Source organism: Chrysoperla carnea, chromosome 3 (assembly GCF_905475395.1).
Source record: "Chrysoperla carnea chromosome 3, inChrCarn1.1, whole genome shotgun sequence".
Classification (NCBI taxonomy): domain Eukaryota; kingdom Metazoa; phylum Arthropoda; class Insecta; order Neuroptera; family Chrysopidae; genus Chrysoperla; species Chrysoperla carnea.
In genome coordinates, this window is record NC_058339.1 from 24,837,434 (window position 1) to 24,854,718 (window position 17,285).

General features: G+C 28.8%; 1 protein-coding gene across 1 annotated transcript in view; it reads right to left on the reverse strand.

The window, feature by feature from the left end:
* The window catches only part of LOC123296692 (calpain-C), a 62,792-nt gene that overhangs the window by 1,248 nt on the left and 44,259 nt on the right, over positions 1 to 17,285 (reverse strand). The window contains exons 3-9 of the mRNA XM_044878280.1: positions 16,216 to 16,285; positions 6,134 to 6,389; positions 2,810 to 2,993; positions 2,083 to 2,330; positions 1,843 to 2,015; positions 507 to 1,066; positions 79 to 343 (exon numbers count right to left, since the gene is read on the reverse strand). Of these exons, the coding sequence (XP_044734215.1) occupies positions 79 to 343; positions 507 to 1,066; positions 1,843 to 2,015; positions 2,083 to 2,330; positions 2,810 to 2,993; positions 6,134 to 6,389; positions 16,216 to 16,285 (1,756 nt within the window). The remainder of the gene's footprint in view (positions 1 to 78; positions 344 to 506; positions 1,067 to 1,842; positions 2,016 to 2,082; positions 2,331 to 2,809; positions 2,994 to 6,133; positions 6,390 to 16,215; positions 16,286 to 17,285) is intronic.

Below are 17,285 nucleotides of genomic sequence, written 5' to 3' on the forward strand. Positions count from 1 at the left end.
GCCCAGTATATTAATAAAGTCTTTTAATGTTTGTTAATGTTAAGCAGGCTGGAAAAGATTCAAAAAAGTTTTACTTACTAAATGCAACACTAAGATGTAAAATTGAAGATACGAAATCACCAAAACGTAGTGTACCATCTTTTCTCATGTAACGTAATATTAATAATGACAGAACATCTGAGCTTAATTGGAAACCAACTTCAAGTATTGCGTCCCGTAATCGTTCAGCTTTTAATATACCACTTTTTTCTTTTGTGTGATTTTTAAATGCTGTTTGCCAATATTTTAAACTACACATTAAATCTTTGAAATCAGAAAATTTCAGTCGGCCACTACCAGAGCTCTGAAACAGATTAAATTTATCAATTTTTCATTAATCGGACAGGTAAATTTTTTTTAATACTGAGGTATTTTGCGCCGCACAAATGGCACTATTTAACGAGTAGGTACTAACTAATTAACAATAAAATAAAAGTACAAGTTTATATAAATATTAAAATACTTACATCTAAGGTAAAAACAATTTGTCGACAAACTTCCATGCAGGCACAACTTTTAATATAATCATTTGGTAAACATGCGTCTAGTAACTCTTGTAATTCAAATGCATTCACTGTACGATGTTCATCCGCTAATTGTAAGAAAACAGCTTCATATTGACTAAAACTTTTCACATCTAATAATGGTGGTGCTTTTATAATTGCTGATTTTAATTGTGATGGTATCGTATCTAATAATTTTAATTTTAATTGTTTACTACTAAATACACGTAATGTAAAACTAGATTCTTGTCGTGGTTCAAATGTTGTTGGTAATATTAAAAAACCGCCTTGCTCTAATTGACAACGATGGCTCACTTGTCGTGTATTTGTATATGATGAATTGATTAATGACTTATTCTTTTTGAAAAATGCTCGTCCAATTGTTTCTGAACTGTTTTTTGGTAATGAATATATTGTAAAACCTATTACTTTTGGTTCCATTACACTATGTTGATTTAATGATACAATTACTTCTTCCATTTCACTTAATATTAAATGTAGTTGTGGATTTATGTGAAATGTTTCTAAAAACAAAAACAAACTATTAATTTAAAATATCTTCTTATGAAAATTCGTTGAAATCAGAAATATCTCTATTTTAAGATAATAAATGCATCCCTTTATAGAATCTAGGAAGGAAAACAATAGGCTTCAATACCTAAAAATAACAATTGGTGTATATGTCGCGGCTAACTAGCTTAATTGGTCGTTTAATTAACTGCTTAGACGATTTTACTAAACGGCCGTGGCGTCGTTCAACTATAGGACTAAACAATATTCAGCTTTTCGGTCAAACAGCTAGACAAATGACATGAATCCATAAAGTTTAACTACTTGCCTAGCCTAATCATTTAAATTTAGTTCCATTATCTACTACCTGTCACTGAAATATCGGTGTATCTCACAATTTGATTGCGTTTACGTAAAAAAATACAATGGAACAGTGTAGTGACAAAGTTGGAACTAGGTATGGATCATACCTAGTACTTTAATTAATAGTACCATAGCCTATGGTACTATTAAAGACAAGTTTCCACGGAAAGAGTTACAGTACGTGATAAAATTTCAGAAATTCCAATTTTTTTGATAGGAGATGTGACCAGTCAATCACTTTTTGGTGATTCTTGGTGACTTTTTGGTCGAAATGTTAAAATTTCTCAGGCGTGTGCTTAAATGTCAAATAATTTAAACGCAAGTCACCAATTCAAGGAATCTTGAAACTTTTCTTGAGGGTGCTGTACGTTTTTTTGTGCTTCGAAAATTATAAAAAGAAAGTTACTTTTGATTATACTATACATACCGGGATTATTTCGACATCCTCCTGCAGATACACCTTTTTGCCACATTCCCTGATATAATCTCATTTGCCACGTTGATTTACTATGTAATGATGGTTCATCTCGACTTGTATCACTATCTAAATGTACAACTTCTAAATGGGTAAATGTTTTTACAAAATCAGAATATGATATCCTAAAAATAAAAAAATGATAATTTGAAATTCATCTTTCGACTACATAGTTTTACTTGAGATACTAACCAAAATTCTCCATCAGTCATACCACGTGATAATCGATCACGTTCTACTGATGGTACTTCTTCCCATTCTGAGGCATCTGGAGACCATGCTCCTACATAATCACTACCTCCAGCCGGTGCTAAGGGATTACGCAGTCGTACTAATTGTACTGGTTCGCCACCAAATGTTTCTACACGTTCAACGGCGTAAAGTCGGTAATTGATTCCAATTTGAATACCATTTGCTAGTTTTTCATTTTGATTACGAATCTGAAAAGGTAATTGGCATTATTTATATTGAATTATTTTTTTAGACATTTCATGTATCTATTGCACAACCCACTCAATAACATCCTTTCTCCTCTTATACCATGGGAGTCATGTAACAAAATGTTCCAAGAAATGTAGCAATTCAAATTTTTCAAACTTCTGAGGGGGTTGAAAAGGTGATATATTTTAAAAATCCAAAAAGCTTCATTCCCGTGTAAAAGTTTTAAAAGTATAAAAAAGCTCTGAATCACTGGAATTTAATAATATTGGAGAGATCCAAAATTTCATGTGGACACTTTCGAAGTTAATAGAACTAGCTATATATAATTTTTGTTAACCCAAAAAAAAAAACGAGCAAGATAAAAATTATGGAGCTTCTAATTCGTAAACTAGAAAATTTCATTATTCAGAAAAATTTGTATTATTTAAGGACGCTGTTTTTTAGGGCGGAAAGTAGTATATTATTTTAATTATCTAACCTGTTGTGTTGGGGGTTGAACTGTACATGTAATAATTGACGTCATTTCTAAAAGTTTGCCTAACATTCGCCCGCATGTTGTAGGATCTTGTCGTATACTAATACTTTCGGTAATACCACCAGTTAAATCCGCTAGTCCATCTAGTAATGTGCCATATTTCAAAGCTTCGTACGAACCATGCAATCTGTAACAAAAATTACCATATGAGTTTGTTTACTAAATTTCGTATACAAGGTTCATTAATTGTTATTTTTCAATAATTTTAATTTGACATTTATTATTCCATTTACATGTAAACAATTGAAAATTAGTCATAAATTAAATAAAACACATTATTTATTACAAATTATTTAAGATAACATCGTTGCGGCCAACAGGTACTCTGCATGTATATCAATCTTTGAAGCGCTTCCAGCGAAATTTTACACCCGATTAAATACAGTGAGGTTGTTATTTTATTTCCTTATTTACTCAATTTGAAGATATTAAAATAAAAAGTTATTACATTCCAATCCCACTGACTAATGTAGCCGTATAATCAAAGAGTAATTGTACTAAATTTTTTGCGGTTTTCAGATAATTTGATTTTTGCATTTTTTAATAATTGATCATGGACAATGATCATGTACAAAGATATTTGATTGATTTCATTTTCGTGCCAAATAAATAAACAAAATTTTTTAATAAGCAGTATTTAATTATTATAATTATTAATATTAAACTAATAAAGTGAAATTTTTAAACAGAATTATTAACTATTAATTAAATACCGTATGCATAAAATATAAAATTGAAAAAAGCAGAATATATTTTGTCTGATACGAATTATAAATTTTTATTAAAAAAGAAAGCGTTTTTAAATATGTTATTTAAAAAATATCGTGCGTATTTTAAAGTTGTTTATAATAAATATATTGTTTTATGTAATTTCTTTTATAAAATTTTATAATTTATTAATAAGAACTTATTAAATAACACGCAAAAAAACAGATATTGTTTAAAAAAATATCATTTGTTAAGTACGTCCTTCCCAAGCTGTGTCTCAATTTGCGTTCGGGTTTAATGACTTTTATTTTCATTTCATACTGGAAGAGAGACAACTAAAACGGCGGATATGGTCGCATAAAGGAATACATAAAATAGACATTTTTTTCTTAAAATGATTATTTTTGTATATTATTTAAAATCAGAAACATTTCAGAGGGGGGAAATAATAGGCAATGTTGCGACGGATATTTCGCTGCACAGAAATCGTCGATTGCATACTGCAGGTGAAACCATTAAAAATGAGAACCGAGTGAAATTCAGTTCACTACTTAACCGATTTTAAAAATTATTTCATCTAAAGAATGCTAAAAACTTTTATTGATGTAAATCCCGAGTAAAAACATTCATTCATTGATGCGACTAACACTATAAATAGACCATTATTATTTTTCAGAATTTTCTCGAAATATTAAACAGATGTAGACATTTTAATTTCAATAATTTATTAATTGCTTAAATCTTTCACAACAGATATAACGGTACATTATAAATTTGCATAAAAAATTATACCCATATATTCGTTTAGCTTTATTTTATTGGGATTTGTAGCTCATAATCAAGGGCCCTTTTAAAGTATATCGCTATATAGAATATTAAAGTACAGTTCTAAATTTAACATAGAAACTAAAAAAACTATTCTGGATTGTTTGTACACGCACTTTTTTCATATTTTAATTAAAAATTCCTTCCGCGGTATGTCTAGGGTAGCGGGTTCGCTTCTCGCCATCACAACCAAAATTAATTTAGTCATATTTGTGATGGGCTGGTGTAGTGAATACCTCTGAGACCAATTTCATCACGATATTCGTGTTCAGCGACCCCAAAAACTCCCGTGTAACAAGTTTGAAATCATTTTCATCACGAGAATGGGTGAAGATTCGGATATGGTGAGTAGTACGTCTGCAATCGACCCTTCTAAAGGAACTCTATCCATATATGCATGGACTTCGTGAAGGAATTGCCGCTGCCAGGATTTGAAACTACAACCTCCAAGTTCCAAAAACAGAACGGTAAGAAAGGAGGAAACTTTATCATAGAATAATTCAATCACATGATTTATCAAAATACCTAGGTCTGATATCTGCACACTTAACAAATGATTGTTTTTGTGTATTTATTACACACAATTGACCTAATGCGAAAAATTATAAATATTTACAATTTGACCACCTAATAATTTATGGAAACATTTAGATTAAATAAACATTTAGATTTTGTAACTGTTAAATTTACTTTAATGAATTTTAATTCCAATCAATCTGTCAATAACTAAATACACACAAAAAATGATACGATTACAACAAAACGTTAGCTCGCAGGTATTACCTACATAATTTAATAAACAATTGAATTAAGAAATACCTATAGCTATAAAATTCAAACAATCTAGCTAATTTTGTTATTATAGGAGAAAGCTATTAGAGTTAAGTCAATAATCTAATAACGAATAAAAAAGTCTGCCTGCCCGTTCAGATTGTCCGCCTGCCTAGTAGGACTGTCTAAAAATTTTGTGGGACTGTCTGTCTTCTTTGTAAAGTTTTAAGACATAATGATTAGTTCTATGTTCTAGATTCTACTCATGACTGATTTTGTTAGGTAGCTACTTTCGAGAACGTTATTATCTATATTAGATAGATACGAGAAATAATTCCACGATACAAGATGTTAAACTTTTCTTTGGAAGAGTAACCAAATGATTATAGACTCTGATCTGAATCCATATACAAAAGAAGAGTGTATAAATCAAATTTGATTTATACATTCCATTTTAATATATCCATGTTCATTTACACTTCCATGCCAAATATCACACCCAGTGCTAGTTTTAGGTGCGGTAAACCTGGGCCACCGCCGTTAAGTAAATTAAATGATCTAGAGTATTAAAAATACCGCAAAAACAAGTGTTGAAAGATCGTTCACAAAATTAAAATTGATCAAAAAAGATCGCAATGTTAATTTATATGTCTAAAAAAGTATCGCTAAAAGTGCACAGCCCATGGCCTCACGTTGGCTAACGCCGACTCTGACAACAGCTAACTTTTAAAATCAATGAATGTCTAAAATTATAAACCAATGTCTAAAATTAAAAAAAAATAAAATTGACCTCTTACACTGTCTTATTTTTATTCCAACATAACATAACTTTAATCTCATCACTCTTTTCTACCGATTTTTTCTGCGAGAATCTCGATTAAGTTTTCAGATAAATTGAAAAATGAACAACAAAAGTACAAAGAAGCTGCTTAATTAGTTGAGTTTTTGATAAAATATACTTACTTTGCATATGCCTTTTCTAATAAACCTGGCCAAAATTGGTCAGAATGTTGTGATTGTAAAAATGCTAATCGTCCATTGACTGTTGGTAAACGATCATCAACCAATACTTCAACCCATTCACCACACCACCATAATCGAAATCGAAATACACCACAATATTGTTCACCACTAAATCCTTGATCAGCAGGCACAACACGATAAAATAATCCTTTTGTTAAATATAATACACCCAAACACGATATTAGCCATTTATCACCTAGAAAAGAAAAATATGACGTTAACGTCTATTTTATCAATGAATTAAACTTTCTTATTAGAAATTCATTATAAGGAAATTCAGTAACTTTTGCGTCTGGAAGTACGGGGTAGTCTGCATCAAATTCGGTAGTTTTGATTTTTCGACTTGTTTATGATGTTGGTCTAATGAATAATTCAAGTTTGTGACTTCAAGCGCCGAAAACAACTTTTTGTCAAAAAGGATTAGTTTTTTGATAGAACCTTTTCAGGATGCTTTTAAAGTAGACTAAATTTACTACAAAATGAGACTAAAATGGACTCCAATACTTTCCGAGATAAAGCCTTGCAAATTTTATCAGCGTAACTTTATACATCAGAGCTTACGTCAAATCTGACAATTCTGATTTTAAGCAATGAAAGACATGGTTAAACAAGTTATTTTCCCTAAAGTTTTTTCGTCTAGTCATTAAAACGTGAGATACAGTTCTGAAGTAAACAACTATAGTATAATTTCGTAGAAATATTCTTGCCCGCAAAAAAAAACCACACAAGTGTTAAAACAATAAAATTATATAATTCAGAGCACGCGTTTCCGGATAAATAGCAGAAATTTTGTGTGATATAAAATTAAAATAATAAGTTAGGTATATTATTTTACCTACAATAACATTAAACTTGTCGATATATTTTATTGTATTCATAATCATATATTTAGTTATTTCTGTTTGTGGTCAAATAGTTGTAAAAAGAAAACGCGTTTTGCATATTTTAAAAATAGTTGTATTAAAAAATATTTTTAGTTGTATCCAATATAAAATATAAACAAGACGTGTTGGATTTGATTTGTAAAGACTAAACCAATAATTTACTCAGTGCTTTAATTGAGGACATATGGAGATATATGGCGAGTACGTTTTTATTTGATAAATAGCGTAAACTCTTTTAAAGGTTTTCACATTTCAGTATAAATTACTTTATTTAAACTTTAAATGTGATGGCTGCTAAGACTGCTAAGAGTTTTGACTAGAACTCATTGCAAGGCTGAAGGTGATTTGATGGAAAATAAAATTTCGGCGAGAAATTTAAACTTCTTTAAAAAACTGTATCATCTTTGCCTTATAGCTGTGGCCATACTAGAAAATTCAAAATTTCTTTATACTTATTAAATATTTAGTACAATTGCTATCAAGAGTCGATTGACCGTCTCAAGCTCGAGATAAATTTAGAGCTCCAATCATGGATAGCGTAGGATTTTAACAAGTTTTTAATTCTAGAATATGTAAGAGTATTTTGGTTGAAGAGATATAACTATAGTAGTATAATTTTAAACAATTCATCGTACATTGTATATTGTATGAGAAATAGTTGAGTGGTACATAATAGATAAAAATTGTACCTTATTTCACTACAAGCTTATAAAATCTTAACGTGCAAATAATCCAAAACTTTTTGACTATTATTGTAGCAAGACAATACCCTTAGAATTCCCATTTTAGATTTTACAGGACTGAATTTACTGGTAAATAAACCATTATGTTCTTACTACATTTATTGATAAATTATAACTCCTCTTATAAATTATAACTCTTTTAGTAATATTGTAACTCCTGTCTGTGTGTTGATTCGAACATAACAAAAAACTACTGGACAGATTTGGATGAAATGAATTTTTTTTAATGGATTGACTAACATAAGCTGGCATACATTTTAGATCATCTTAAAGGTAAGAAAAGTAAATCAAAAATATCCCATACTTTTGGTATTCTTTCAATTTTCGAGGTGGATACACTAACTTTATTTGTATAAATAAAATAAATACATTCAAATAAGGATATGTGCTGTTAGAGGTGTATTCTATACTAATTATTATGCACACATGTCATGTGTTTGTTAAACAAAACAAAAAAATCAGCGGCATCAATTTGTGTAAAAATACCTTTATAAAAATATTTAAACATTATAATTAGCGATTTCTTTATTTATTGTTGATTAGCTATTCCATAAAGTTTTGAAACATTATTTTTTACTCTTGTTTAATTAATGATATTGCGCTTGGAGATGGAAAATTCAGTTTAAAAAATTTTGAATTCTAAAATTGATAGTTTTAATAAATAAAAATACTAAAATTGTCAAATTGTTATCACAAAATTATTAAATTAAAAATATCTTAAACGGAAACTGTACATCCTTAGATAGACAGATCAATTTAGAAAATATAAATTTAAGGCTTCAACCGGATGTTTTCTATTATATAATAATTATTAATTTAGTCACGTAATTTACATACAACAAATATTGATTGAGATTATATGTCTCCTATTTACAATGAACATATTTTTCAACATTTTATAAGTTTATGGAGTCAAGTTACTTTGAAGCGTCGAAAGAAATTGAATCTATAATCAAGAAACTTTATATTCTTAAAAACTCATATTTAACATACCTACTAGGTAGATTTATCTGCTCTAATGCAATCGAAATTTCAATAAAGTCGATGATAATATCTACAGAATTGTTCTGTATAGGAAACAGTAATTATAGAAGCATTGGGGAAATTCAATAAATTTTCCAAAAAATTATTTCCACAAATTATATCAACCTCGTTAAATCCCTAAAAATAGCTCAACTCAGCCTTACCTAACTTAGCTTTATTTCACAAAAATTTACCAAACACAACTGAATAATATATATTTTGGCTGCGGATTCCAGCGCTTCAACATTTTTATCATTATTCTGATCTACCTAAAAAAACGAGGACAAAGGATATAGACCTGATATTAGATTTTCATAAAACATAGCCTAAAACAACCTTCGATTAATTATGCCATCAGATAAGTATAAAAAAAATAAAGTGATTAAAACTTCAATATGCTGGCTTATGACCTACATCGAAAAACTTTACAAACTATTTCTATACATATTTGACCGTAAGCCCATAACAAAGTGAAAATATTATTATTGTTTTTGCTGCCAGTAGAAAATATTTTTGTTTCTTTTTAATCGTATTTCGACTATATATGTTGACCGTTTTCATATAAAGACAGTCGCATCGTTGACTGACCTCTCAGAAATAAATAACAGCAAGTTTAAAAATGTCCAAGAGGTTGAAAAATGTATGGCAATGTTTCGATTCCCGAAAAGATTTATCAACTCTTTCCAAAGTTTGTAAATTCGTTAGCGTATAGTGTAAGTTTATGTATAATATTTTAGATACTTACATAAATACGATATAACATGACTTTATTATTATAAAACATCAGTCGATTAAATTAATTATTTAAAAGTTTTATATATGAAAATTTTCCCTCATAATTAATATTAGAAAATTTTATTAAAATCCTTCAAAGTTAAATAATATAAAATATAAAATATTTATAAAATCATATGTTTTATCGCATTTGCTTGAGTAATAATGAATATTTTATTAATGCGTATAATTTACGAAACTAATCTAACTGCAGAACATACAGATTTAATTTACTTATTCCATCTTATTAAAAAAAGGAATATATTAAAATCATAACTTTTTAACTACCAGAAAAACTACTCATTTTCGAAAGCCCAGAAGTAATTATTAACTATTCGTTGTGTGCGTAGTCATGGTAGAGACAATTAAATCGATGCCAGCGCTTTCAGTGAAAAAATTTTTGCGTTAAAGGAGGCTGTTATGACTAATTTACAATTCTTTACATGTTAATGTTATTGAAAATGTCAAATTAAAATTATTGAAAAGCACTAATTAATTAAACTTAATGCATTAATAATTGTGAAAATAAAAAATCAAATTGCACAAATATTATTTTTCAAATGTAAATAATCATAACTATTTATTTAAATTTGTGAGACAATAATATTAAATTTTCAATGTAAGTCAAAAATGCAATCCATTCAATTATATATGCAGTAGTGTATCGTTACCATGGAAACGCCTCCAAAAAAACTCACACACGGTGAGTGAGTTAACACAAAATATGAATTTGAATTTCGCGGTAAAACACATTCGCATAATCGGTGTAAAGGCTAAGCGTATTGGCCAGCAGTCGTTTGCTTTGTTGAAAGAAAAGATCGAAATGATCTGATTCACGCCTGAGCCACAATCAACCGTACGATGAATATACTTGACTCTAGCAATGAATAAAAATCCCTCCTTTTATTATTGAGCCTTTCTTTCAAAGAGTATTAACTCGACGTAAGACTTTGTTTCGACCGCGTTACATAATCTTTTCGATTCGAGATGTACTGAAACAATCTTATGAGTGATTCTAGCAACCATGTTGATGACAACTAGAAAAGAAATACTTTAAGTAAAGAAATGTATTCCAACAAATCGTACACTTCTTTGTTATAAAATATCCGTGTACTTTCGATAAAAAAAATACCTGTTTTTTATGATCCCAACCTGTATATATTTCGACTACAATATAAATAGTCGTCGAATAAGTGAATTGTAATCATTGTTAGGTGTCATCAAATTAGCGCCGAATAATTTCTCTCCAGGTCAAAAGTTAATAAGCAATAATGAAAATTTAACATAACCTTTTTTTAACGCTATACAAACGCAATATAGAGAATAATAGTTAAATAAACATTTTCTTGTATGTAATGAGATTTTAAAAATAATTGCATTTGCAAAATATCATTAATATTTCAAAGAAAGTAACAGCTATTATGTTAATTATAATAACTAATGTATCCAATTGAAATACAATATAACAAGTCATCATGTTAATAATATTGACGACTTATTATTGCCATATAAGGTTATGTGTAGTACCAGTGCCGTACCTAATGTAACCTATACAGCGGGCACTAGAGGAGTTCCCGTGGCTGATTAAAGTTCAATGGTCTGTCAAGGTTTTTTTTAAATATTGGGACCTGCAGAATTCCAATTTTGACTCATATTCAGCAAAAAAAAAGGTAGTCAGTCATGGGGATTGTCGACGGAAGTGAAAACCTAAAACTTTGAAATAACTGAGTTTTTTTTAAAATTAATTATAGTATAGTTCACTTTCAAGTACAATTACTGGCGGTGATTACAATTAAATTTTGATCTTTGGTATTACATTCTCCCCTATATAATAAAAGTTGTAACAATAATATTCAAGAATTTACAATCAAATCAAATCAATCATTAAACAAATGAATAACATATGTTTAACAAGTAAATAACACTTTTATTTTTTAAGAAGTGTCCATATTATTTATGATATTATGTATCTTTTGACTAGGAAATACGAGTGCTTGAGTTAACAAAACATAGTCAACGAAATTTTATTTTCTAATTTAATCACCATAATAGCGTCGCAAACCTCCTAACCACTTCCGTCGATCGTTCACTAACTAAATGGTTGATTTAAAAAAAAAAGACTATATTTCTCCCCAGTATGGATTACTGTGTATTACTCATATAATGAACGTTCGAACCAAGAAATAGAGGACAGTTTTTCTCAAAAGCCTTGAAAAAAGTGTGTTGTGGCTCCATTTAACTACTCCAAAAAGTTTTTGAAAAATATTTTATATTAAAACTAGCAGACCCGCCCACGCGTTGCTGTGGCTCAGGTTCTTGTTAAATTACATTGTAGCATTCATAGGGAACAGTAAGAGAACATCAATCATGAAGATATTAATAGATTAATTTATACTTCAGTCTAAGTAACACGTGGGCTGCTATGCCAACACCAAAAATTGAAAACGTAAGAACAATCGAATTTCACTGTATTTCGTTTTTTACAAAATAAATTTAGGTTATACCTTAGCTTCAGCAGCACGTGGTGGATATGCTATTAAATTGTAGCTTATATGAAACGTTTGTATTTTTAACATAGCGCCATCTATTGAATACTTACTCAACCCAGTCAATAGATATCCCCATCTGTTAGAATCGTTTGGAGCTAACAACTAATTGTGACTGTCAAATAATAAAAAAATAATTTGAAATAAAATAATATTGCGACTATAAATTGAGATGTAAGCTATCCTACCTTTCAAGTTGGATCAAATTGCACACGGTGTGCAAATCAAATTTAAAATTGGTTCAGTAGTTTAGGAATATATTTTTATGTAAAAAGATGTGTATTATTTTTGAGGGGCCAGATTGTATATAATAAATTAATGACAATTTAAAAACACATTATACATGCACTATAATTTAATTTAAAATATTTTGATTTGCTTACATGAACAAGTCAAACCCAGCAATTATAGAAAGAAAAATAATATACCTATAGGTAATTATAATATTTAATATTATATCCTTTGCGTGAAAAAAATTTAATAGTAAATCACTACAAATATTCAAAGAGTAGGTCAAATGAAAATAAGTAGGTACTAATTAAAAATTTATTTAAAAAAAAAAATTAAATATTGTACGCAATAAAATATATTGAAAATCTCATAAATTATACAACCTTCAAGAAATTGTTACAAATATTTTAAATAGAAAAAACTGCTAAATATCATTCCACAAAAGTTTATTTATCATATTAAAAAGGGGTGTTATAAGTTTGACCGTTATGTGTGATGAACCGATTTTAATTTTTTTGATTTCATTTGAAAGGTAATTTAACGGAGAGTGTTCTTAGCTATGCTTTATCTTCCGTACCCGAAATAACTAAAAAATTGGCGATGATCTACCGATGGTCAAATAAACCTGGCTCAATTCATTTCAAAAAGTGAAATGGTGAAATAATTAGGTAATTCAAAAGAACAAACTCAACTCAAATAATTCAATTTTAATTAAAATATTTCCAAAAATTTGTCCCAAAAAATGATAGTATCCTTTTCATCTCATCTGATGACTTTGATCATCACTTTGATATTGATTTAAGAAGAAGTGTTATAAGTTTAAAGTATTTATCAATTAATCATTTTTTTATATGTCTTTTGTGAAAAATTCATATCGATTCTCTGGACGATTTATGAGAAATGTGTCCTGTTTATGGTACCAAAAAAACTTTGAATTTCTCCTAAGCCGTTTAGAGAATCTATATGAATTTTTCACAAAAGACATATAAAAAAATGATTAATTGATAAATAAAATTTCAAACTTTTTGGATCATTTTAATTATTTTTGGTATCGAAATATCTAAACTCAATTACAATAGTTTATTTATAATATTTTTATTGGAGAAAAAAATGTTGTATAAAACTAAAAGAATTTTTTTTCAATGGGTTAATAAGACAACGCAGCGCACAAATTTAAACTATACTTGATTAGTATTCAAATAGCTGCTAGATAAATAAATTCCAGAAGTTTCACATATGAAGAAAACAACTTCATGACGACATTCCAATAAGTATTTTTTTTCTTTTCTTTACTATTTTTTCAAGTATATGACACCCATTGTAAATATTTTATTTAAATAATTTATTTAAGGTTTTCTGAAATATGTAAATTATTTTAATGTTTATTTTTGCAAGTAAATATCTTTATAAAAATGTTCAAATATTATAAATTTTTTATATGTATTTTGAAAATCAATGGAAAATCAAAAAAAAGTAATGCTTTTGGCTATTTGTCAGTAGTTCCAACGTTTACAAGAATATACCTTTAACAATGGAGATTACGCGTTTCAATTTATTAATTTTAGAACAGTTTTCAAAAATTTTTTTCATTAATAATAAATATGAAAATATTTACAACTCAGCTCTCCAAAACCTGTGTCTCCAAAAATTTAATTTTGCTTTATCACATACAAATTTTATCCAATTTTGATAAACCAAGTATGTAATTCTACTAAATTTGGGTCATACTTTTCAAATTTGAGATCAAAATTATGCTAGCTTCAATAAGTTTCAAAAATTTGGAGTCTTAGTCCCGGAATTAAGCACGTAAGTGATAACTAGCGAAAAATTGACATCACGGCTGAAAAGAATGACCCAAAATTAGTGGGTTTCAAAAAAAAATTCCAATAAGATCGGATCAAATTTGCCTGTAATTCAAATTAATATTTGCATTGGAACATCTGATCCGCTGATTAATTATTTGCCTCAAGGTCTATGTTTCCTACATATTATATGCCTACCATTTGTTTCATAAAATTAAATAAATAAATAAAAAAAAAATGTAAAGAAAGTAGATAATTATTTTTTAAATCCACAAAAATATTTTGATGATTACGTGAAAGTCACATCTATAATAAATGCGTCAAATAGTCCATCTTTTCTACACACAATAATTTTTATTTAATACATATAAAATTATTCATAATTTTTCAACATTTTTTTGTGATAACTTTCTTTTATTTACATAAACACACAACAGTTATTTATAATAACTTTAATAATTATTTTAAGATATTATTTAAAAAATAATAACATAATATAATATATATATGGGAAGGTCGCCAAGGTTGATTATACATTTGACATCTGTACCCATACAGCTTTCGTTTTAAGAAACAATTCAAGCAGATATTGCTGCAAAAGTTTAAGGGAAAGCAATGTTTCGCTTAATAGAATATAATAGAATACAGAATAACAGGCATTTAAAAAATTCAAAAATTCTGTCCAGATTAACCTTTGTTGTCACTAGGAAAACTAAATAAATTGGCAGTACATAGTCGGCGTAATACTGAAGTCGTGTGAGTGAGACCGCTGTGGTCCACACGACTGACTTCCCAGAGGGGGAAAAAACATTACAAAAAAGGTCTTGTTAGTCTCCATAGATTATTCTTCGAACATGTACTGCAGCTTATGCTGGAAGGATCATTATCTCCATAGATAAATGATGTGTTTTATCCACTTTTCAGATTTTGTATATTCAGTTTTTTCTATTTTTTTCTATTACCATTAAAACACGGCTCAACTAATTCTGCTGAAAACCTTTCAGTTCTTAAATTCGTGATTATGCGTCGAATAAGCCCAGTCACGTGTTAATGCCATAACTGGTTCGCGAGATAATCGAGGCGAAAGAATCCGAACGAACATACGAACATACGCACATACAAATATGCGCACATACGTACACACACACTCACATACACACTCAGACATCACATTGAAAAGGTTTGATTCGGATATTGCGGGCTTAAAACAGCGGAAATTTGTGAAACTGGAGGTTTTCAAAATTGGCTTCATTTTGGAAGTTTATAACCACATAAATTATTTATAATGCTACAAAACCTAGGCAACGGGCCAACCTTGACGACTTTCCCCCACGTATAAACGTTATTATTTGTTTATATTTTACACTTACACTTTAAAATAATTTAATTAACTCACTTTCTTATACATCACAACCACGTAATTAATAATTTACAAAAATATTGTCTACCACTTAAAATATTTTATAATTATTATAAAATAATTAACTTTATATATCATTTTATTTTCATTTAATAAATATTTATTTATGGATACTTTAATGTAAATAAATATTTAATTTTTTTAACTAGACTTAATTGTATAAGCATTTTTTGTGTATTAAATTTGAAGCCGTAAGGGTGAATAAACTTGGTTTAAAAAGTTTAAAAATTGTCTGGTTTTAGTAAATTATTTAGTAATTAATTTCAACTAACCTTAATTTACTTAAGAATCATTAGACAGTATCAGTATCGAAAGTTTGGAGAGCAGATAAAAGAAATTTAATTAAAATTTGTAAGTGAACTGTATGGATATCATATCGAAAATTCGTTTTTGCGTTTTTCATTCTTCTTTTAATCTTACTTAGACATTCATGCACAGCATGCCAGTAGGCTTTGTGAGACTCCTTGTACCCACTTTTATACTTTCGATTGGCAGAACATTTTTAAAATAATTGTAAAACGCAGAAAGCTGCCTTGTATAACTTGCTTTTTTTCAGAAAATTCGTTAGAAAAACTACAAATAAAAAAATAAATATTTACCCATTTTCCCAGATGAAATATCGAATTGTGAAGGAACATCTTGTACAAAAATTGGTCTGTTACACAATTCCTGAAACAAAAATATGGCCTTTTAGTAAACGATATTCACATAAATCATTCATCAAATTTTAAAGGTAAATTCATTGTTTTATCGTGTTTGTGTATGTGTGTATCTCTCTGTGGGATCGTAGCACCTAAACGTATGAACCGATTTTGATTGTTTTTTAAAAATTGAGAATGTTCTTAGCTGCGTTTCTTAGCTGAATCTGTGAATCTAATTTTTTAATAAAAAATAGTGGCTAGTCCTCACTAAAAGCGTCATTTTCATAGCATGTACCTATGAGATTTAATGGCGGCCTTAAAAATCTGACTGCTGAAACTTAGTAAGCGCTGTGGAATATAACGCAGATATATTCTAAAGTTCCTAGTGAATGGGTGAATTAGAATTAAACATCGCATAAAATTCATACAAGCAGTATATTCAGTAAAAACAATTAAATTAGTTGAGTGTGTAATTTTTAGTTCTCAATGAATGTAATTAGACATATTTCCCCCGAAAAGAAGGAAAACGAAGAGGGAAGGAAGTGTGTAATAAATTCGTTTTATAACCTTAGAAACATGATTTCAGTTTCCCAAAATCAGAATGTAGGATAAGTTAGAGTACAAGATGTGCACTTTTCAGTCAACTTTCATGTGCCTTGTTAACTTTACAGCCTCTTCCTTTTTTTTTCTGAGCATTAATGTTAAGGATGTGCCTTTTGTTAGTATCGATGCTCCAAAATCTCTTCACGCCCTTGAGTAAATATTTCATTTGTGAAATTTACAAAATTTAAAAAACTCCCGAAAAATGAGATCTATTCCTTGCTAACCGATTTTTGGAAACTTAGCTATAAAATGTTCGCAATCTAGGCGGTTCAACCGTTTAGGGGCAAAGATGTCACTAAGAAACATAAAGACGCACAGATAAACATTTTAACAACAATTCTTCTTAAATCATTATCAAAGTGATGGTCAAGGACATCAGATGAGATGAAAAGGATATTTAGAGAGCTACAATTTTTTGGAAATAT